The sequence below is a fragment of the Ctenopharyngodon idella genome, chromosome 18 (genome assembly GCF_019924925.1).
Source record: "Ctenopharyngodon idella isolate HZGC_01 chromosome 18, HZGC01, whole genome shotgun sequence".
Classification (NCBI taxonomy): Eukaryota; Metazoa; Chordata; class Actinopteri; order Cypriniformes; family Xenocyprididae; genus Ctenopharyngodon; species Ctenopharyngodon idella.
In genome coordinates this window covers 14,398,367-14,421,741 of record NC_067237.1, presented here as the reverse complement: position 1 = coordinate 14,421,741, position 23,375 = coordinate 14,398,367, and the positions used below count along the sequence as shown (strand labels likewise).

General features: G+C 39.4%; 1 protein-coding gene and 1 long non-coding RNA gene across 3 annotated transcripts; one reads left to right on the top strand and one right to left on the bottom strand.

The window, feature by feature from the left end:
• Positions 1-2,036: 2,036 nt before the first annotated feature.
• On the bottom strand, positions 2,037-20,100 carry LOC127499285 (tyrosine-protein kinase CSK). The gene is made up of 13 exons (XM_051869444.1): positions 19,887-20,100; positions 12,426-12,486; positions 12,206-12,319; positions 11,100-11,212; positions 10,160-10,379; positions 8,526-8,619; positions 8,278-8,343; positions 8,099-8,198; positions 7,895-7,985; positions 7,513-7,586; positions 7,233-7,428; positions 5,117-5,203; positions 2,037-4,562 (listed from the first exon to the last, which is right to left on the bottom strand). Exons 2-13 carry the CDS (start codon positions 12,438-12,440, stop codon positions 4,380-4,382), a joined length of 1,353 nt encoding a protein of 450 aa, XP_051725404.1. The 5' UTR covers positions 12,441-12,486; positions 19,887-20,100; the 3' UTR covers positions 2,037-4,379.
• Positions 5,247-7,225, top strand: LOC127499287 (uncharacterized). Of its 2 annotated transcripts, XR_007926095.1 has the most exons (4): positions 5,247-5,833; positions 6,184-6,533; positions 6,639-6,673; positions 6,744-7,225. It is a non-coding gene; the product is annotated as an uncharacterized LOC127499287 (long non-coding RNA). The 2 variants fall into 2 exon arrangements; XR_007926094.1 differs by having other exon boundaries at positions 6,639-7,225.
• Positions 20,101-23,375: the final 3,275 nt, after the last annotated feature.

Sequence of the window (23,375 nt, the reverse complement as noted above, 5' to 3'; positions counted from 1 at the left end):
TGTTCAGAATACAATACCAGCAAAATATAGCCTAACATTAATGCTTAATGTTAAAAAATATCCACTGTTGTGGTCAAGTGACCTTATTACATCAAGTCAGTTTAGCAGTGTGGTTAATAACTAAAACATTGAAAGTAATTTTCCTTAATTGAAATAAAATAAATCGATATTATTTTAAAAACTTAAACTCAATCATTTAAATCAGAAAATTAATAAATGTTGCCCAGGGTTATTATAATAACTAAAACTAAAACCATACAAAAAAAAAAAAAAAAAAATGTTTGTTACTTTTAATAAATGAAATAAAATATTGAAAAAAAAAAAACGTAAACTTTTCGTATTTCAGCAAGTTTCCAACATTTCTTATTTACACTTAATTTAAAGATGTACTAAAAAAAAACTAACACTGAAATAAAAATTAATAAAAACTATATACACATTTTAAGAAAAAAAACGTATAAAAAAAAGGAAAAACACACAAAAAATACGGGTTAGTTTAAGTACTAAAATGACTAAAACTAAAATAAAACTCAATAATTTAAAATCAGAAAATTGCTCAAAATTAATAAATGCTGCCCAGGGTTATTATTATTATTATTATTATTATTATTATAGCAAAAACCATAAAAAACATTTTTGTTACCTGAAAAAAAAAAAAAAAAAAAATTATATTATATATATATATATATATATATATATATATATAAATAAACGTAAACTTATTGTATTTCAGCTATAAAAATGACAAAAATACACAAAAAATTACGGGTTTGTTGAAGTACTACAATGACTAAAACTAAACTAAAAAATAAAGCGAAATAGAAATATATATATAAAAAATCTATAATCACAAATGTAATACAATTACAAAAACCTACATTAAAATTAAAACAAAAACAGAATAAATAAAATTAAAAGCTAATTAAAAATATAAATAAATACTGTAAGAGTATATTAATCCTAAAATGACACTGCATTTGAGGAATAAAATTCAAAATTTGGAACCAAATTTTAAAAAAAATGTAATTGAGAATGGAAGTTCAGATCAAGTGCACTGCATTGTGGGTGCTGTGTTTTCTATATATTGGTGAATGTAGTTACTGTTTTATGCAGAAACAGTACAGCATTGAGAACACGAGCTGATCTGAAGTGTCAGAAACAAACCGTCTGGATACGATCAATCGTTTAGTCTCGTTCACGTCTCACCTCACAGATAAAACAGAGCGAGTGTGAGACGCTCCGCAGCGCACAGAAATAGATCTCAGCGGCTCCCTGATTTACACAGGTGAAAAACACCCGCTGAGATCTGCAGAACCAACCACTGCAGGTTTACTGAATCAAGTGTTCATGCAACCAAACGTGACTCTTCTGAATCAACTCTCCAAACGCATCAGACGCCAAAACAAACATCAGTGGTGCCAATTATTTCAGAAGAAAAACATAAAGAGGAAAATTCCACCGACCTGAAATCATCAGTGGAGAAACAGAATGATCGAGCTGTGAAGGTTCAACACATCTTCAGATCTACTGTATCATACGTCGTCAGTTAACACAGAAAATACTGGTATTTTTGCTAAAGCATTAATTCTAATTGGCCAAGTTTGATCCATGTAAACACATTTACAAATTTAAGGCCGTCACTATTTTGACTTTGTAAACACTCCTGCATTTGTGACAAGTGAATTCATACGCAGAACTAATAGAAATACTGTTTTAAGTATTTTTGTCTTCCCAAATGAATCACTGTACTAGTTTATGTCCTTGATTTTAAAGACAAGAGAGACGAACAGAAATCATCTGTGTGAATAAACAGCATGTCACAGATGCCACATTCCTTCAAGAAACGTCCTGTACTGAGATGGATTTTCAGATGACTAGACTGTGTGAATAAGAGCATGAGTGTGTGTTCATCTCAATTGCACGAACATACACACAAGCTCGGCATCAAGTACACGAGTTTGAAAGATGCAACGTTCATCAATAGTGACGAGGTCACTTCCTGTCACCAGCTCCACCCCCCAGCGATGACGCTGTCAGACAGAAGGAATGATTTATTCATAATCATGGCAGAATATTAAAACAATGAACATTGAAACCACTGACACGTTACTCAAGGCCTCTCTGAGCATGCAGTCCGTCTGGAGACACACACACGTCTCTTCCTGTCATGGCATTTCTGTTTCCAGTTCTTTAAATATATTTTAATATAAAACAGGCTGACGCATCAAGAGTTCTGCTGGATGAGCCTCTGAGTCCGCTAGAGGGAGTGTGTGAGTGTGTGAGAGAGTGTTTGTGCGTAAGTGTGTGAGCGTGTTGACAGGCACATGAGCTCAGCTGGGATACGTGTGTGTGTGTGTGTGTGTTTCCCAGCTCATTGCCTAAGTTCAGTCTGGCGCTAGTGAACAAACCCGATCACTCTCGATGCAGATGACAAATCAACAAATGCAAACATTAAAAAAAGGATTTAAAAAAAGAAAAGAATAAAAACAAGACACGTGTTGAGTCTGTGGCAGCGTGACGTCAGAGGAACACAGGCACTGCTCTGACAACTCCAGCAGGCACTTTGACACACACACACACGCACGCATGACACGCACACACGCACACAACACGCATGACACACACGCATGACACGCACATGCATGACACAACACACACTATACACTTACACGCATGTCACACGCACGACACACACAACACGGATACGCATGATGCACACGCATGACACGCACATGCATGACATGCATAATAACATGCATGTCACGCCCAACACGTATGTCACACACACTTACACGCATGTCACGCACAACACGCATGTCACGCACAACACGCATGTCACACACACACTTAAACGCATGTCACACACAACACGCATGTCACGCACACACTTACACGCACAACACGCATGACACACACACATGCATGTCACACACAACACGCATGACGCACACACTTACACGCGTCACGCACAACACGCATGTCACGCACAACACGCATGATACACACGTCACGCTCAACACGCACAACATGCATGACACACACTTGCATGTCACGCACAACATGCATGACGCACACACACTTGCATGCATGTCATTCACAACACGCATGACGCACACACTTACACGCATGTCACGCACAACACGCATGATACGCACGTCACGCATGACGCACACACACTTACACGCATGACACTTACATGCATGTCACGCACAACATGCACACACACACGCATGTCACACACACACTTACACGCATGTCACGCACAACATGCATGACGCACACACACTTACACGCATGTCACGCACAACACGCATGACACACACACTTACATGCATGTCACGCACAACATGCATGACACGCACTTACACGCATGTCACGCACAACACACACGCACACACGCACTTACACGCATGTCACGCACAACACACACGCACACACACACTTATGCATGTCACGCACACACTTATGCATGTCACGCACACACTTACATACGTCACACAACACACGCATGTCACACACAAATGTGTCACACGCAACAAACACTACACATGCAATGCACACACACTCGACACTCAATCACACTCAAAACGCGCATGACACACACAAGGAAAGAACAGCAGCACCTCAGAATGACACCACATGAGCGTGTGCAGCTCACATTCACCCCAAATCCAGAAGGAAAACAATTCTTTCATAAAAAAATGAGCCTGTTTGGAGAACTTAGATTCTTTTACATTTTGACAAATCTTATTTCTGCAATGCTAAAAAAATAATATTTTTATGATTGTAATGCAAAAAAAAACAACAAAGTATACATGAGCAAAAGGAGAAAAAAAATATTACCATCATGTATGAACTTCTGTAGGAGGAAAAAAGTATGTTTTTGCATTACTGTCATGAAAATTGTATTTTTCCTCATTTAAACTGATCAACACTGAGAAAAACAAAATAACTTTAAAGTAAAACATCTGGACATTTAACATTAATGAAAACAATATTCTGACAAACAGGCTTCATTTTTCTAATGCAAACTGCATCTTAAATTTTGATTATGAGGTGAAATATGACAGACGCATTTTCACAAGATATTTTAACAAAGGAGTGAGAGAGAAAAACAGCAGCGAAGGAAAAGACCAGCCCTCCTCACTGATGTCGAGCAGAACGGAAAACAAAACCAGAAGAGGAGTAAATACTGATGCACACTCACACACACACACACACACACACACACACATCCATGTGTTCCTCCTCTCACGTCACTGATCACGAAATTGTGTCCAGATCAACAGTCCACGTCCAAATCCTCAAAAGAAGAGTGTTGTGCCACAGTAAAAGGTTTGGGTCAGTGATGCAGGGGCTCTGAATCGGCCCCGGGCCCCTCACAGGTACAGCTCTTTGGCTCTGAGGTGCTGCAGCTTCTCACGCAGCAGACGGAACGAGGGCCGTCCCGCAGGATCCAGCGTCCAGCACTGCTTCATCAGGTCATAGACGGCAGCCGGACAGCCATCGGGAGCGTCCATCTTATAGCCCTTCTCCACCCGCGGCACCACCTCCTTCAGCGGCTGCGGAGAGACCGACAGAGCAAAGCTGAGACTGCCATCTAATGGACACACGTGGAACAGCAAACTACAGCAGCACTAGTGTCAGTTTACATCATTGTACAAGGAAAACAACCAATAAACACCTTACTAATATTCAGCATCTAAAGCTGTAATACAACTAATTATTTTAACATCCAAAAATAAATAAAATAAATGTTTTGTGTGTATATATATATATATATAAAACATTTTGACATCAATTCTCAGAAAAACACAGACTGCAGTGAATCTCTTGCCAAAAAAATAAATAATAAATGACATTGAAGATAAATTCTCAGGAAAATAATAATAATAACAACAAGTCTTTCCCACAAAAAAAAGAGCCCGATTGCAGCAACTTCCATTTTAATTAATAATATCTTGCACCAATTTCCCAGAAAGTGACGATTTAGTTCTCTTGAACACGTGGGATGGAAACGGTGCTTTATTCACAAATGTTTTATGCCATATTCCAATTTAGCACACAAGTTAAATTCACAACTTTGAATAGAAACATAGCTAAGTGAAATTCTTACAATTCTGGGGTACGGCACCCGTCCGAACGAGTAGATCTCCCACAGAAGAACGCCGTAACTCCACACGTCTGATTTGGTAGAAAACCTCTGCAAAGAAAAGAGCAAAATCTATTTATGACATGAAATTAGTACTGATGAAATTCTCAGGAAAGAACTAACAACACTCTTAGGAAAAAAAAAGGTTCAGTGGGTTCTATATAGAACACTAGGGTTCTCGACTTAATTTTAAAGAACATATGAAGCGCCTGACGAACCCTTTAAGGTTCTACATATGAAGCGCCTGACGAACCCTTTAAGGTTCTACATATGAAGAGCCTGACGGACCCTTTAAGGTTCTACATATGAAGCGCCTGACGAACCCTTTAAGGTTCTACATATGAAGAGCCTGACGAACCCTTTAAGGTTCTGCATATGAAGAGCCTGACGAACCCTTTAAGGTTCTGCATATGAAGAGCCTGATGAACCCTTTAAGGTTCTACATATGAAGCGCCTGACGAACCATTTAAGGTTCTGCATATGAAGAGCCTGACGAACCCTTTAAGGTTCTGCATATGAAGCTCCTGACAAACCCTTTAAGGTTCTACATATGAAGCGTCTGATGAACCCTTTAAGGTTCTACATATGAAGAGCCTGACGGACCCTTTAAGGTTCTACATATGAAGCGTCTGACGAACCCTTTAAGGTTCTACATATGAAGAGTCTGACGAACCCTTTAAGGTTCTACATATGAAGAGCCTGATGAACCCTTTAAGGTTCTACATATGAAGAGCCTGACGAACCCTTTAAGGTTCTGCATATGAAGAGCCTGACGAACCCTTTAAGGTTCTACATATGAAGAGCCTGATGAACCCTTTAAGGTTCTACATATGAAGAGCCTGACGGACCCTTTAAGGTTCTACATATGAAGAGTCTGACGAACCCTTTAAGGTTCTACATATGAAGAGTCTGACGAACCCTTTAAGGTTCTACATATGAAGAGCCTGATGAACCCTTTAAGGTTCTACATATGAAGAGCCTGACGAACCCTTTAAGGTTCTACATATGAAGCGCCTGACGAACCCTTTAAGGTTCTACATATGAAGAGCCTGACGAACCCTTTAAGGTTCTGCATATGAAGAGCCTGACGAACCCTTTAAGGTTCTGCATATGAAGAGCCTGATGAACCCTTTAAGGTTCTACATATGAAGCGCCTGACGAACCATTTAAGGTTCTGCATATGAAGAGCCTGACGAACCCTTTAAGGTTCTGCATATGAAGCTCCTGACAAACCCTTTAAGGTTCTACATATGAAGCGTCTGATGAACCCTTTAAGGTTCTACATATGAAGAGCCTGACGGACCCTTTAAGGTTCTACATATGAAGCGTCTGACGAACCCTTTAAGGTTCTACATATGAAGAGTCTGACGAACCCTTTAAGGTTCTACATATGAAGAGCCTGATGAACCCTTTAAGGTTCTACATATGAAGAGCCTGACGAACCCTTTAAGGTTCTGCATATGAAGAGCCTGACGAACCCTTTAAGGTTCTACATATGAAGAGCCTGACGAACCCTTTAAGGTTCTGCATATGAAGAGCCTGATGAACCCTTTAAGGTTCTACATATGAAGCGCCTGACGAACCCTTTAAGGTTCTGCATATGAAGAGCCTGACGAACCCTTTAAGGTTCTACATATGAAGAGCCTGACGAACCCTTTAAGGTTCTGCATATGAAGAGCCTGATGAACCCTTTAAGGTTCTACATATGAAGCGCCTGACGAACCCTTTAAGGTTCTGCATATGAAGAGCCTGACGAACCCTTTAAGGTTCTACATATGAAGAGCCTGACGAACCCTTTAAGGTTCTGCATATGAAGAGCCTGACGAACCCTTTAAGGTTCTGCATATGAAGAGCCTGACGAACCCTTTAAGGTTCTGCATATGAAGCACCTGACGAACCCTTTAAGGTTCTACATATGAAGCGCCTGACGCACAACCTTCTATCTTACTGAGAGTTTTTTATCTTTAAATATTTTTCTTGAAATATTCAGGAAATCATGACACATTCTCTCATGTTTGCTGTGCCCTAAATTCTGATGTTTATTCTATCGTTGCGATATAGTTCATGTTTCGTTCGGTACCTTCTCTCGCAGGGCCTCCGGCGAGGTCCATTTGACGGGAAGTTTGGCTGTGTCCTGAGTGGACGAGGCCTCCTTGGTCAGTCCAAAGTCACTGACTTTAGCAATGTTGTCGTCGGACACCAGGACGTTGCGAGCTGCCAGATCTCTGTGCACGAAGTTATTGGCCTCCAGATACTCCATGGCTTCACATACGTCACTGAGACACACAGACACAAACACTCGTAAAGATCCCAGCGGACAGACGTTTACCACTGATGTGTTTATTGAGACATTTACTCACAGGGAGAATTTGAGCAGACACTCGCCGCCCAGGACGGTCCGACCTCGAGAGCGCAGGTAATCCACCAGACTGCCCTGTTAAACACACACGATTACTTCAACCCTGTGAAGACTATTTGAGACGCAGATTTAAACATGATCTGAAGAACCTGTCGCACACTATCTCCTACAGTCCTTCTGTCGTCTGATTGATAGTTTAGACTTTTATAGCAATTAAAAGTCTTTTAGTAATTGTACAAACGTCTTTCAGCTCGTGCTTTACGTGTCTTTCTGCTGTGAAATCTGTACTGATTTATATCAAGTAAAAACTAGAATAACTTGTTAGTAATATTTCAACTGGACTGAAGCAGGTTTACTTGATTATCTAGAGAAACATCACTGACCTTGGCCATGTATTCAGTCACGATGAACAAACTGCCTCTTTCCTCCACGATCACACCCAATAACTGCACGAGGTTAGTGTGTCTCAGCTGACTGCAACACACAGATTTAAAATCACCATGAAATATGCCATGACGGGTTTACTACAGAACTAGAATGGAACAGTGATCATGTGCTTTTTGAACAGTCGTGAAGTTTATACTCACGTCATGACTGAGGCTTCAGCGAGAAACGCCTGCGCCGTGGCGTCGTGTTTGATGCACTTCACGGCGACCTTCGTCCCTCTGTAATCTCCCACCATCACATCTGAACACAGACAATCATCTCATCTCACAGACCTTCATCACCAGAGACGCTCCGATCACATTCACACAACACAACGTACCTCCGAACTCTCCTTTGCCGATCGTCTGTATGAGTTTGAGATCTTTCCTGTTCAGAGCCCATCCACCTGCGAAGAACACAAACGATGAAAAGCCTCACAGCGCTTCCTGGATTTACAGTGGATGATCCACACAGCAGATACGCGGACCTCAGTTGCATTTTTAGATTTAATTTTAGTGACCTGCTGAGCTTCATCCTGCACTTATATTTTGGAACCTCATTTATAGTCATATATGTTATGAGACTCACTCCTGGAGAACTCGTCCTGCGCCGCCACCGTCCCCTCCATCAGCTTGGGTTTAATGAGGCGTGTGCAAAGACCATCAGCGTCTTTAGTGTAGTGCTGAAAACACACACACACACACACACACGGATTAATATGCATTAACAGTTATAAACTCTTAACTGTCAGAGCACTTCCTGTGAACATGAGAGAGGAAACCGTGAGAGACTGTGGGTGGAAAATAAGGAGGACGGAGAGGAAGAGTGACGGACAACAGCCCAAGGGAGAAGTGCATGCTGGGATAGAGGTCACAAACACATTTCACATGACTTAAGGCCATTCACACTGACAGCAGCTTGATCTCTGTAGGTCAAAAGAACTTGTTTTGTTGGGATTTTCCAGTAAAAAGGAGGAGAAAGTGTTTGAACAAAAGTGCAGCAGCACAGAACATCATCGTCACATGATCTCTACTGTCTTCACTCTCATTGGCTGCAACTGCATCACGTTGTTGCTAATTTGCATAGTTTTCATCTTCGTTTTACATATATATATATATATATATATACACATATACATACATATATATATATATATATATATATAAGAAATAACAAAGGTGAAACTTTTGTCTTCACATTTGTTTTGGCTTGTTTTGACAAGCAAAATAAAATAAAAGTTAAAAAAAAGTTTCTCACTTTTGTTTTTGATTTTTTTAATCTTTCAAAAATTTTGCTCCTTTGTTATTTATTTTTAAAAAAAGCAAAAACAAAAAAAGTTTCTCACTTTTGTTTTTTTTGTTTTTAATATATTTTCTTTATTTTTTTCTTATATTGTTTAATGTGCTCCTTTGTTATTTATTGAAAAGCAAAACAAATAGCTAAAAAAAGTTTTGCACTTTTGTTTTTGATTTTTTGAAAATATATTTTCCTTATTTTTTTTAGTTTTTGCTCCTTTGTTATTCAATTAAAAAAGCAAAATCAAAACAAAAAGTTTCTTACTTTGTTTTTTTTAAATATATTTCATGTATATTGTATTTTTTGTTTACAATTTGCCCCTTTGTTATTTATTAAAAAGCAAAATAGTTACAAAAAAAGTTTCTCACTTTTGTTTGATTTTTTAAAAAATATATTTTCCCTATTTTATTTATTTTTGGTCCTCTTTTTATTAATTAAAAGGCAAAATCAAAATAAAAAGTTTCTCATTTTTGTTTTTTTTTAAATATATTTTCTTTAATTTTTTTTAATTTCATGAGTTTATTAAAATCGCCTTCAGTAAAAATGTAAAAATCTAGTGCTGCTAATAGAATCTGTGCTGAGATTCGTCTGAACAACAATAAAACTATATCAAAAATGTTTAGATATGATCATCTGAGTTTTACAGAAACACAGGAGCCACTAGAAGACAGAATAATCTCTTAAATCACATTCATGAGCAAACGACAAAACACACGTTACACACACTCAGCTCTGCTCTCGCTTACAGCGGTTTCACAAGATGAGTGTGTGACGCTGATTCATGAGCAGCTTGTTTTGACACGCCTCGAGAGAAAAACGAGAAAAGAATGAGAAAATAAAAGGGGAGAATGTGAGGAATTCCTCAAACATGACACACATACTCATCACTCACACACTCACACACACACTCACACACACACACACACCTCCACCAGCTGCATGAGGTTGTCGAAGTATTCCTCCTCGTCGATGGACAGTTTCCCGCTGTGATAGATGATGCGATAATGCTCCACCTTCCCATCACAGCTCACACACAGTGTGTAGTCTCCGGGGTAGTTGGTGCTCTCGCGCACCAGGAACAGTCCCGTCTCCGGCGGATACAGCAGCCGCTCCGCCTGCTCACGCGTGATCTTACCGTGAAACCACCTGACCAACACAGAGAAACATTGAGCTCATTAAATTAACCCCTCGACACAGTTTACATGCACACCAGTAACCCGGGAAGGAAGTGAGGTCGTATCTCAGAAACTTCATATGTGTGTCACTGACCGTATTAATATTAGCGCCACATACTGGTCAGTGAAAAGCAACTGTACTACAATATGTGTGTTTATCTGAAGAAGCATCAGAGGCTGAATTCACTGATCTGTAACCAGTCAGCGATGATGTCACAGCTCTTCCCACACGCCGCTGCTTTTCACTTCTGCATTTCAGTGATTTACTGAGAAACCGGCTGAGTAACATTCATCAGAACACACGCTCCAGCACAGGCAGAAAAAGGGAACAAAACAGCAGCGGCTTCGAGGAAAACACAACAATCAATGACTTTAAAGAAAGACCGTGTGACTAAACTGATGTTTTCCTGCCGAACACGGAGGTCAGAGGTCATTGATAGGAGGCTGCGAGAGAATGTGTGAAGGACAGTGATGTCAGAGACTCATGTTACTGAAACAGAGTCTGATTGAGTCTCACAGCATGAGGACTGTTCAACTCAAATCAAGTTAGAAAAGAACAGCGTTGTGTTTGAGTGGAATCAGCGAACGCTGAGGATTCTGGGTCATGCGGCCTGTGCGAAACGCGCTTTGCACAAATCGATGTGTGTGTGTGTGTGTGTGTGTGTGTCTGGCGTCAAGCTCATGTACTCACGGCATCATACTGAGTTTTCCTCCAGATTTGACGCCCTCCCTCTTCTGGACGTAGTTAGCAGGAATCGTCCCCTCTCGGCCAACGCTGTTCTTCGCTTTATACCAGTTTGGGTCCTTCGTTATTAAAGAAATCAATCAAAAACACTGAATCACTGAAGATCATGAGCATGACATCAAAGCAGAAGAAAGACTTAATAATATTTTTCTTACAATATATAGAAAAACAGCACTTATATAAGCTCTTCAAGTTTGATATTCATTTTCCCCAGGAAAAGCCTTTTTACTGAAAGTTCTGTCATTAATTACTCTCCCTCATGTCGTTCCACACCCGTAAGACCTTTGTTCATCTTCAGAACACAAATTAAGATATTTTTGATGAAATCCGAGAGGTTTATGACTCGTCCATAGACAGCAATATAATCAACACTTTCAAGGTCCAGAAAGGTACTAAAGACATCGTTAAAACAGTCATGTGACTGCAGTGGTTCAACCTTAATGTTATGAAGAGACGAGAATACTTTTTGTGCGCAAAAACAAAACAAAAATAACCACTTTATTCAACAAATTCATCTCTCCCGTCATTCTCATACGCTATTAATGTTGCAGCGCTTCAAGTTTCTACGTCCGAATGCCGGCTCAGTATTGGCCGATGCTGATCACGTGATCAGCACGACGCATGTGTGTGATGCTGACGCAGGAGCCGGCCAATAATGAGTCAGCGTTCGAACATAAACACGGAAACGCAGCACTGCGCCAACAGCGTAACACACTGACAGAGAAGAGGAAAAGTTGTTGAATAAAGTGGTTATTTTTGTTTTGTTTTTGAGCACAAAAAGTATTCTCGTCTCTTCATAACATTAAGGTTGAACCACTGCAGTCACATGACTGTTTTAACGATGTCTTTAGTACCTTTCTGGACCTTGAAAGTGTTGATTATATTGCTGTCTATGGACGAGTCATAAACCTCTCGGATTTCATCAAAAATATCTTAATTTGTGTTCTGAAGATGAACAAAGGTCTTACGGGTGTGGAACGACATTTCTGGGTGAACTATCACTTTAACGTTAGAGTGGTGCACATGACATCAGCTGGTCCCTGATTGGTTACCTTGGTTACGCCAATGATGGTCAGCAGGTCTCCTTTGCAGAAGGGAAGGTCCTGCTCGGTGCTGCCCTGGAAATTGTACTTGGCCACACACTCGGTGCCGGGCGGCCATGCTGCCTATGAGAGGAATGAACAATCAGCGCTAAATGAATCAAAACAACTTTTACTTTGACATGCTCAGCATGATTTGTTTCCTTTCTTCAGGTGTATCGTGTGTCTGTACCTGTAGAGCAGACATGCTGAGCGATGCTGAGACTCTGAGCGTCACACGACAACCATCAGAGCTGAAGAGACAAAACACACACATTCAGTCAATACACTAGTGTGTGTGTGTGTGTGTGTGTGTGTGTGTGTGTGTAGACTCCAGCTGTAACAGAACCGCAGGGTCAAATCAGACGTTTACTGCAGTAAACATTATTGATGGAGAATGAATAACAGCATGAAGAAGAAATGTCACTCTGATGTGAAATCCATCATGACGAGAAACACGACGCCCCTCAAACCATCCAGAACAGGAAGTGAAAACAAGAGAAAAACCTCTGAGAACAGCAAATGACACAGATTTTCCATCAAACTGCTGCGTAAAAGTGTGTGTGTGTGCGTGTGCGTGTGTGTCTGTAAATGTTTCTTGATCATCAAATCATATCAGAATGATTTCTGAAGGATCATGTGACACTGAAGACTGGAGTAATGATGCTGAAAATTCAGCTTTGATCACAGGAATAAATTACACTTTACTATATATTCACACAGAAAACAGCTGATTTACACTGGATTAATATTTCACAGCGTTGGTGAGCAGAAGAGACTCTTTCAAAAAAATAAAAAATTGTAATATTGTTGTTGTAATATATTGAACTGGAGAGTTTAGCGGCTGCTGAATGGCTGAAGTGAAATATGTAAATGTGACCTTACTGAACATGCAAACGAGTTAACGGTCAACACAGCAGAAGTGAAGCGGAGCGACACACTTTCACACGCAGTGCTTCAGATCCGCCTCACGGAGGACGAGCGATCCCATTCCTTCAAATCAAATATTAATATTCGGATTCATCTCAGAGCTTGAGCTCTTTACTGATGAAATCCCTGAGGAGAACACGAGCAGGAAAAACACGCTCCATAAACGACTGAAGATGAATGGAGTTTGGATCTTCATTAATGTCTCTGAATCTCTCGAAGAAAACAGTTCAGAACACACTCCGTCTGAGAATCAGTGAAGTGCATTAATATCCCATCATTCAAAGAGCATAAAGATCACATTCATCTGAAGAGCGTTTCATTCTCACTCAAACACAGATCAGTGCAGTGTGTGTGTGTGTGTGTGTGTGCATACATTACTGCATCTGTGTAACAGAGAGAGAGGAGAAAGCGCAGTGGATTCCCTAAATAGACGTGAGAAAAAAAAAATCATCTATTGAGCTGCGAAACAGAGCAGATGCAGAATGAGATTACTGCAATAATTAAAAAGAGACTAGAATGTGTGTGTGTTTGTGTGTGTACCAGTGTTTTACACAGTATAAAACATTAAGAATAAAAAGAAGGTGAAAGAAACCCAGCGGTTCAAAAGCACCAGATGCAGCGCAGCGTCATCAACCAAATAAAAACAGTAAATCTGTTAAAATCACTCATAGTTTTCTGTCATAAAGTGTGAGATATGAGCATCTCTCAGCATTAACTGCTGTTCAGGTGTTCAGTTTTCATGTTTTCTAGTGAATAATTCAGCTGAACTCCAGACACACTGAGCGCTGAATAATTCAAAGAGCTACACTTTAAAAATAGAGCTCAACTGTGTCCGTCCACTTCTGGAAGTATTTTTTCCCATAGGGATCCATCTAGGGAAGTTTTTGTTAAAGCGTTATAAGCTATGAACCAAACCAACCAGCTCTGAGGAGAATCACAACACTACAAACTTTGATTTGAAGCAAAAAACTATTTGAAAATAGGACAAGAAGTCAAAAGTACAAGACTGTAAACTTGAGAGCTTTAGTGAGGGAAAGAACTACAATCCCATGAAGCATTGCAAACAGAAATACAAAACTACTCATTTACAAATGTTGATTATATAAGAACAATATATTTTAAGTTTATTGCAAAATATGCGCTTACATAATTCGCAGTGCTTCATGGGAGTGGGCGGAGCCAACAAGATCTTTTGGCGAGTTTTGCTCATTTCGACTCTCTGATTGGTGGAATTTTCTGCACAGCATCATGGGTAATGTAGTTTCTCACCACGAATTCCGCTCTTAAACATGATTATTTTACAAATAAGTTGAAATAATAATGCAGGCTGACGACTTCAACAGAAGCAAATACTATTGATGAACAACCTCGTAGCTCACAGTTTAAAGGTTCATGGTTTATCGTTAAAAATCTATTTCCCTTTGGAGAAAATAAGTGGAGTTTTTGCTTTAAAAGGTTCTTTATTGTCATCAAAAAACAGCAACACATTTGTGTCGATGTCTTCATTATGAGTGTAAATGTGTCATTAAACTACACTAGACTCAAACTGAGGCAGATATTGAGGCGCAGTGATTTACACAATGTGGAACACAGAATCCAGTCATGAAAATGGAACTAACGCTAGTTTGTCAAATTTCAGATGCATAAATCAGACTTAGGGCGTGAATATGAAAGACAGCTGTGTAAATCTGAGACACAAACTCAAGCACGCGTGACAGAAACTCAAGGAACTGACGGAAACACTCCGACAGTGATCAGACAGGAAACACCTTCAACATATTCAACTGATTATTTGCATTCTGCTGCTCATGTTCTCATTTCTCTGAAGCTCCAATGACTGACAGGAAAAGATTTCAGCTGCAAGAGTCCGTTCACAGATCCTGCAGATCCAGAAACCGACACTCTCAGAACAGAGAGAGATCAGACACAGAGATTGGATAACCGATGGGCATCAAGGTTAAAGACGAACCAGCAGAAGGTCAGAGAAAGTATCGTCCATCCGTCCCTGACACTGGAGATGATCTGCATGAAAAATCATCAAATGAAAGCGGATCAGGTAACTCCGGTTAACTGCGACAAAAATGACTCGAGCAGCAGAATCCCGAGAGATCCGGCAAACATCTAAAAGCATCAGATGAACGAATCAATCTGCTTCAGAGATTCACGACTCGCTCACTTCACTACAAACTCAATCCCAGTGTGACTCATTTCCCTCAAACACAACTTTAACAAATGAACAAATTAAACATTATTGCATAATTCTGGATCAAATGAGAATAACAGTTTTTCTCCCATGATTCTAAATAGACAACTAAACAAAATAGCATGTAATTTACTAGAGGTTCTGACAAAATGTTAATTGCTGCAGCCTGTTTAAAAAAATTAATTTAAATGATTTTTTTTTTAAACGTTGAATTAATGATTCAATGACTTACTCGCAAACACTTGTTTCATTACTGGATGAATCAGTGTTTTTGAACAAATCTGTTAAATGAATGATTCAATGACTCACACATACAGACTTGTTTCGTTACTGGATGAATCAGTGTTTTTGAACAAATCTCTTAAATGAATGATTCAATGACTCACACAAAGACTTCACTTGCTTCATTACTGGATGAATCAGTGTTTTTGAACAAATCTGTTGAATGAATGATTCAATGACTCACGCATAAAGACTTGTTTCGTTACTGGATGAATCAGTGTTTAACAAATCTCTTGAATGAATGATTCAATAACTCACACATAAAGACTTGTTTCGTTACTGGATGAATCAGTGTTTTTGAACAAATCTGTTGAATGAATGATTCAATAACTCACACATAAAGACTTGTTTCGTTACTGGATGAATCAGTGTTTTTGAACAAATCTCCTGAATGAATGATTCAATGACAAACATTTGTTTATCAGTCACTTGTCACCACCTACTGGTGTATCGATGTAATAATACAATCTTTATTTGAAGTGTCAAGTTACTTTCAAAATGTGATTTGCTTTATTTTGATCGCTTCTGTAGACATCAGCGTTTATATCTGAACTATAAACTTTTATCACAGTTCTTCTGTGACAATCTGAATTATTGTAACACAGAAATAGTGATACTGTGTGCTTGAAAAGACAGTTTGTGAAGCTGTTTCAGACCTATAACATGACAACAGCTCTCTCTGGATCAGAACACAGATCTGAAACTTGTCAATAGACAGAGCCAAACCGCGGTCATTTAGGAATAAGATCGCGTGGGTGTTTGAATCGAGATTGCGATCTTTTAACGATTAATTGTGCAGCTCTGACTTATCGTAAAGTGTGAAGCTTCTGCACGGAGAATCCAAACAACACTGAACCTTTTATTGTATGGACAGAAAAACAATGAAGCATTGAAGAACAGAAGAAAGTCAATCAGGTAAGAGAACTAGGGACACCAGAACATTCATTCGTTCAGACAGACAGTGAGACGGAAGTGACCTTCAGCGGTCAGTGATGGACCGTTATCTTCAGCTCATTAATTCAAATGAACATGATCATCTGTGGACATTTGAATAGAGCAGCATGAACACGCTTCAGTGTGAGCGAGAGAAACCAGACCCGCCGATGCAAATGAGCGGAGCCGATGACATCAGCGCTGGAAATAAACACCGACCGTAACGCTCATGATGCAACCACCGCTTCCTGACGAATTCTGATGATGTTCAGCGTGTATTCCACAGAAAAGATAAACTCATACAGGTTTGAACAACATGAGCTGAAAGTAAACAATGATTTTAGGGGAACTGTCGCTTTAAGACACTTCATTACCACAAGAGACATGAACGAAGCAGTGAAACTCATGATGCAACAGCGTTTCTGCTTCCATCAATGACCAACCAGTGACCAAACGCCAACATATATATATGTGTGTGTGTGTGTGTGTGAGAGAGTGTGAGTGAGTGTATTAGATTGAAGACTCTTCAGAGCGGCACGGCTGACCATGCGTGGAGCAGATGGAGGCGCCCACTGAGTTCATGCCGGTCATCAGGCCACAATGCTGCTATTCTAATGGACACACACTCTCTCTCTCTCTCTCTCACACACACACACACAGCTGCAGAATGGCTGTCACTACGCTGATGTACTAATCAATCGATAACAGAGCACTACGATGGTATTACTAATGAACGTGAATTGTCAGAGTTGTCAAGAATCACATTAAAACTCTTATGTTGGAAATCCTTTTTCTCATTCGGTGTTCCGGGTCAAAAATGAACCGCCTTTTAAATTATTAAAGTATTATCATCAAGTACTGCATTCAATCTTTTTATCAACTTGTTTTCTTTCAATCAGCACAGATTTTAGGTTTCTGTTTGGATCTGATTGATCGTAAGCCTCACTGATCTGAGCTCATGTTTTTCCAGTGAAAAACATTCAAGCTTTTTCAACTTAAAAAAAACCGAGGAGCGTGAGCTCAGATCAATGAGTCCTACGATCAATCAGATCCAAACAGAAACCTAAAACCTGTGCTGATTGAAAGAAAACAAGTTGATAAAAAGATTGAATGCAGTATTTGGTGATGTTATTGAGAGATTTACAAGCATTTTAAAAGGCAGTTCATTTTTGACCCGGAACACCACAAGTGTAACAAGGTGGGGAAAACCCAAAAACCACTAAAATTATCAACTTCCACAAAAATGTTTGTTACACCCTGTGAGAGCGATGAGAGTAAGTTTTAGTCTAATGTGACAACACTAATAATAAAGGGTTAGTAAAAATGTCATTTCTGTCATTAATTACTCTCGCTCATGTCGTTCCACACCCGTAAGACCTTCGTTAATCAGAACACAAATTAAGATATTTTTGATGAAATCCGAGAGGTTTATGACTCGTCCATAGACAGCAATATAATCAACACTTTCAAGGTCCAGAAAGGTACTAAAGACATCGTTAAAACAGTCATGTGACTGCAGTGGTTCAACCTTAATGTTATGAAGAGACGAGAATACTTTTTGTGCTCAAAAACAAAACAAAAATAACCACTTTGTTCAACAATCTCTTCTCTTCTGTGTCATTCTCATACGTTGTTTACGTCCAGCGCTTCCAGGTTCTACGTCAGAATGCCGACTCATTATTGGCCGGCTCCTGCATGTGTCATGCTGATCACGTGATCAGCTTCGGCCAATACTGAGCCGGCATTCGGACGTAAACACGGAAGCTTCACTGTGCGTCACCTGCGTAAGATAATGACAGGGAAGAGAAGATATTGTTGAATAAAGTTGCTATTTTTGTTTTGTTTTTGTGCACAAAAAGTATTCTCGTCTCTTCATAACATTAAGGTTGAACCACTGCAGTCACATGACTGTTTTAACGATGTCTTTAGTACCTTTCTGGACCTTGAAAGTGTTGATTATATTGCTGTCTATGGACGAGTCATAAACCTCTCAGATTTCATCAAAAATATCTTCATTTGTGTTCTGAAGATGAACGAAGGTCTTACGGGTGTGGAACGACATGAGGGTGAGTGATTAATGACAGAAATTTCATTTTTGGCTGAATTAACCCTTTAACTAGCATTTTCAGGAAAAAGAAAATCCGCTCCGGGTCAGAATGACAGAGCATAAACCAGCAACATCATCCACAAAACTGAGCGTCTTCATCTACTGCTTCAGCATTTCATGTCATTCAAACTTCTGAAGTGATCTAAACATGAAACACTTTTACTGGCAAAACATCAACCGTTTCTGAGATTCACTAATGCGAAGCGTAAAGGACATCTGACGGCACGTCACTGAACCGAACGGACCAGATCCGGCTGAATCTCCTGCTGTGATCCACCTGTCAATCAGAGCGCCGGCGGCCGCAGGGGTCGAACCCTCGCGCAACTAATGGAGTTTAATCAATGCGCTCGACCATCAGAAAACACCACAAACACCATGTGATGATGCTGAAGAGACTAAAGACGCGAGATTCAAATCACACATTCAAACAAACTTCGTAACACAAAACAAACGAAGCCTGAACTAAAGCTCGATTTGGAATTTCCCAGGTTTCTGCATGACTGCTGAATGAAATCAGACGAGCGCTCTTCCAAAAGCTGGCCGTCCCAGAATCCTCGGGTTGGGTCTGTTGGCACACGGGCGTCAGACGTGACAGACGGTCTCACACTGCTGCTGTCTGGCTCTTTAAACTCCTCACAACACACACACACACACACACACACAGTCAGGTGCAACAACAATTAAAAAGGACCCAAATAAATCCTCTAAAGTATTCTTTAAAACACTTCGGAGTGTGACGCAAATATCATGACATATAACAATTGTATAGATTGTTTTTAGTTTATGTACTATAATTCTTACAGACAACATGCATGTTACAGTTTCATGAAAACACCATATTCCCATGATATATGAATCATTCTGAATACCAGCTGTCATCATCCAGAGATGCAGCAGCAACATCTGAGCTTCATCAGCATGTGTTATGCAAATGAGCCGTGCATGATTATTAACACAGATGAATTATGATGTTTAGAGAACCACGCCTGCATGAACTGCAAAACTCCATCATCATCATCGTCAGCTGTGATTATTTCATGTACTGCAGTCTTCAGAAATGCATGTGTGCAATTAATCACCTGTGCGCGCGCACGAGCACAGCAGATCAGCTGACAGCGAATGGTCAATAATCAATGTGAAATGAGATCTGATGATAGATGCAAATGTGTCGGTGAGTGGAGACTCACACATGAACTCACCCGGCGGGGTTTGACGGGGAAGATCACACAGAAGCGCCCGATTCTCTTCTGCTGGCTCGAGCTCTGGTGTGTTCCGAGCATCCAGTTGTTCTGGGTCTGAGATCAGACTGTCCGAATCGGGCCTGTAGATGAAGAGGAAATGAAACGAGACGAAAATGTCGCTGCGCTTCGACGCGGCGCTCGAGATTCTAGCGCTTCCACTCCGAATCACTGCAGCTCCGGCGCGTGACGTCACGAGTGAGACGCACAGCAGGAGGCGCTAGTCAGAAAATAAAATAAAAATATTGTTATTAATAATAATAATTATATATATATATATTTCTTTTTTTATGCCTTTATTCATGCCAATAACAATTCACAAGATTGTACCGACAAGAATATAACATCAAAATAATTTTAAAAAAATCAACAACAAATAAACAAAATAAAAATATTAATAAAATAAAAAACCAAAAGCCAGAGGAAAAAAAAAAAAATATTATGAAGTTTTTGGTCTGCAAAGATATGGACAGTAGAGGATGCATTTATGTATAAATTTAACATTTTATCAATTAAATTCAATAATTTATTTCAGAGAGTATTCATCAAAATGAATTATGTATTATGAAGAACATCATGAGTAAGATTTATTTTGCATTCATAGCAAATTAATTGTATTTATTTGTTTACTTAACTTGTAATCTGTTCATATTTTAAACATTTGATTTAATATTCATAGTATTTCTATATTTGTCATTTTTAGAGTACATTCTGTAGGCTATAATATAATGCTATAACACTGTGGCTGTACTTATATAATCTGAAACTTTATTAAACTGAATGTAAAAACACCAGTTCATAACACGAATACATTTTAAATCATTCTAATTCTAAACTCTAAATATTTAAATGTTCTACTAAAACAATATTAAATATACTAATTTACAATCTTGCAATATTACAATCATATAAATGCAACCAATCAGAGGCTCATTTATCACGTGACGTTGAGCGAATGCGGAAGCAGCGCTGAAGTGGAATCGCTCGACTCCCGAAACACTCTTGAGCGTCAAGCGCCGCCTTTGCGCATGCGCGAAAGCTCCAGGCCACACCGCGGCGTCGGGAGGCTCCGTGTCACAGATACGCTTCAAAGCTGAATAGAAATCGATCACTTTGACCACATGATGGAGTGCAGAAACGCACCGTGTCAAGGTTCGTCGGTGGCCGGTCAGAAACACTGAAAGGTTTTGTTCAGTTAGATCATGGAGTGACATTAGAGACATTAGCGACATCTGCTGGTGACAGAACGAACAGCAGCACATTCCCGCCACATAAGAGGGAAAAAAAGTCATAATTATGAGATAAAAAGTAAAATTATGACATAAAAAGACAGAGCTCGAAAGAGTCGTTCAATAAGAATCAAATCAAAGTGATTCTCCACTGATGAATGAATCTGTAGCAGCTTTCAGGTGAACTTTAATGTAAAACTAGTGAAGCAATGCAGAACATAATTACTCTTTAATAAGAATGATTATTTAACTCTGAAGTTCATGAACTTCAGCAAAAAAACATAAAGCCTAAACTCAAGACTCAATGTGATGTTTTGACACATTAAAGCACTTTAACAAAAGCACATTTTTTAACATGAAAATACTCTTTTAATTACAGCATATGTTAATATAACAAACACAATAACTATGTGAATCCCATAAATCCCACATTTTAAACATATTTACCCCCAAATTCTCAATACTGTAATGCACAAAACAAAACAATATACGACTTAAAATGTATGCTGAATTAAATAAATATAACTGTATTACAGATGTTTTTACCGAGGAAAATTGTGATGGAAATGTCACAATGCACAAAAAATATTCAAATATGCCTCATTTTCTTAATGCAAAATATTATCTTCTGTTATAATTATGTGACTCTGTGTTTTTTGAGAGATTCTTTGATGCTGCGTGTGAGAGCATTAGTGCTGTGTGGATTATTTTATGTTCAAATAAATATTATTATTTTGGTCGATGCTCAACATCAGCGCTCAGTTCTGATTGGCCCATGAGGACGGTCTCATGACAGTCCAGACAGTTGATGAGCAGATCCGGTAAAAATAATAAACATTAAAGCATGTAAACCTGTTCTAGTAGAGTACAAAAACAACATCAAGACTTTATAAAACAGCCTCTTTAATGATCAAAGTTCATTAATTTAATATATTGACACTCACTGTTTTAAAATCAAGCATCTATGTGAAGATAGCAGTAGGAATACCTGTATAAAATATCTTTATAGCATGTGATGTTGGTGCTGTTTGTACGGCCAGCAGAGGGAGACACTGGATCACTGACAGATAAATTCAAATAACCTCCCAGATCACTGATGTTAGGAGATTGGTTTGTATGTCACCTTTATCGAGGCACATCTGTCTGCTGCTGGTTAGTGATGCTGTTGTGCAGGAACAGAATGAGCTTCACCTCCTGAGAAGCGTGACGGCCGTGAACTCCACAAACAGACGTGACGCTCAGCACACGCTTACAGAGCTCAACCTGAACACCACAAGAGAGACATTCATATCAACACGACAAACAGCTTTATTGATTCATCAGTGACGTTATTCTTCAGAAAACAATGTCCTTGTATCGTGGATAAAATTCACAGCCTTTTTTTAAAATAGTTCTGATGTGCAGCGAAAGATCGTTGAGCTTCACAAAATAGAAAGTGGCTGTAAGAAAATAGCTAAAGCATTGAAAATTACCATCTCCATCATCAGGGCAATAATTAAGAAGTTCTAATCATCTAAAGATGTTACAAATCTGCCTGGAAGAGGACGTGTGTCTAAATCGCCCTAATGAGAGTTTGCGTGGACAAAGACTCTCCAAGGATCACAGCTGGAGAAGTACAGAGATTAGTTGAGTCTTGGGGTCAGAAGGACTACAAAAAATTATCAAACAGCTCCACAAGTTGTTCGGGAGGGTGTCAAGAACAATCCTCCTCACTCATCCAGAAACAATCTCCAGCATATTCAGTTGTCAGACACGACTGGAACTTCAAACGGGACCGGCTTCTATGGTCAGATGAAACTAAAAGAGTTTTTTGGCAGCAAACCCACCAGATGGGTTTGGTGCACACCTGGATAAAAAGTACCCCATGCCCACGGTTAAATATACTGCTGAATCTTCAATGTTGTGGGCCTGTTATTCTGCTGGAGGTCCTGGACATCTTGTTCAGATACATGGCATCATGGATTCTATCAAATACCAACAGATAATAAATCAAAACCTGACCGCTTCTGCTAGAAATCCAATAATGAGCCGTGGTTGGATCTTCCATCAGGACAATGATCCAAAACAAACATCAAAAGCAACACAAAAATGGGTCACTGAGCACAAAATGAATCTTCTGCCATGGCCATCCCTATAGAAGATGAGTGGAGTGAACTAAAGAGAAGAAGCACCAACATGGAGCTGGGAATCTGAAGGATCTGGAGTGATTCTGTATGAAGGA

Bases quoted from the DNA above. Each gene is read 5' to 3' on its own strand.
- LOC127499285 (XM_051869444.1), bottom strand. The intron at 10,380-11,099 runs GTGAGTACATGA...TGTGTTGGTCAG, and splicing joins GGAAAACTCAGTATGATGCC to GTGGTTTCACGGTAAGATCA. The intron at 8,199-8,277 runs GTACGTTGTGTT...GTCTGTGTTCAG, and splicing joins CGGCAAAGGAGAGTTCGGAG to ATGTGATGGTGGGAGATTAC.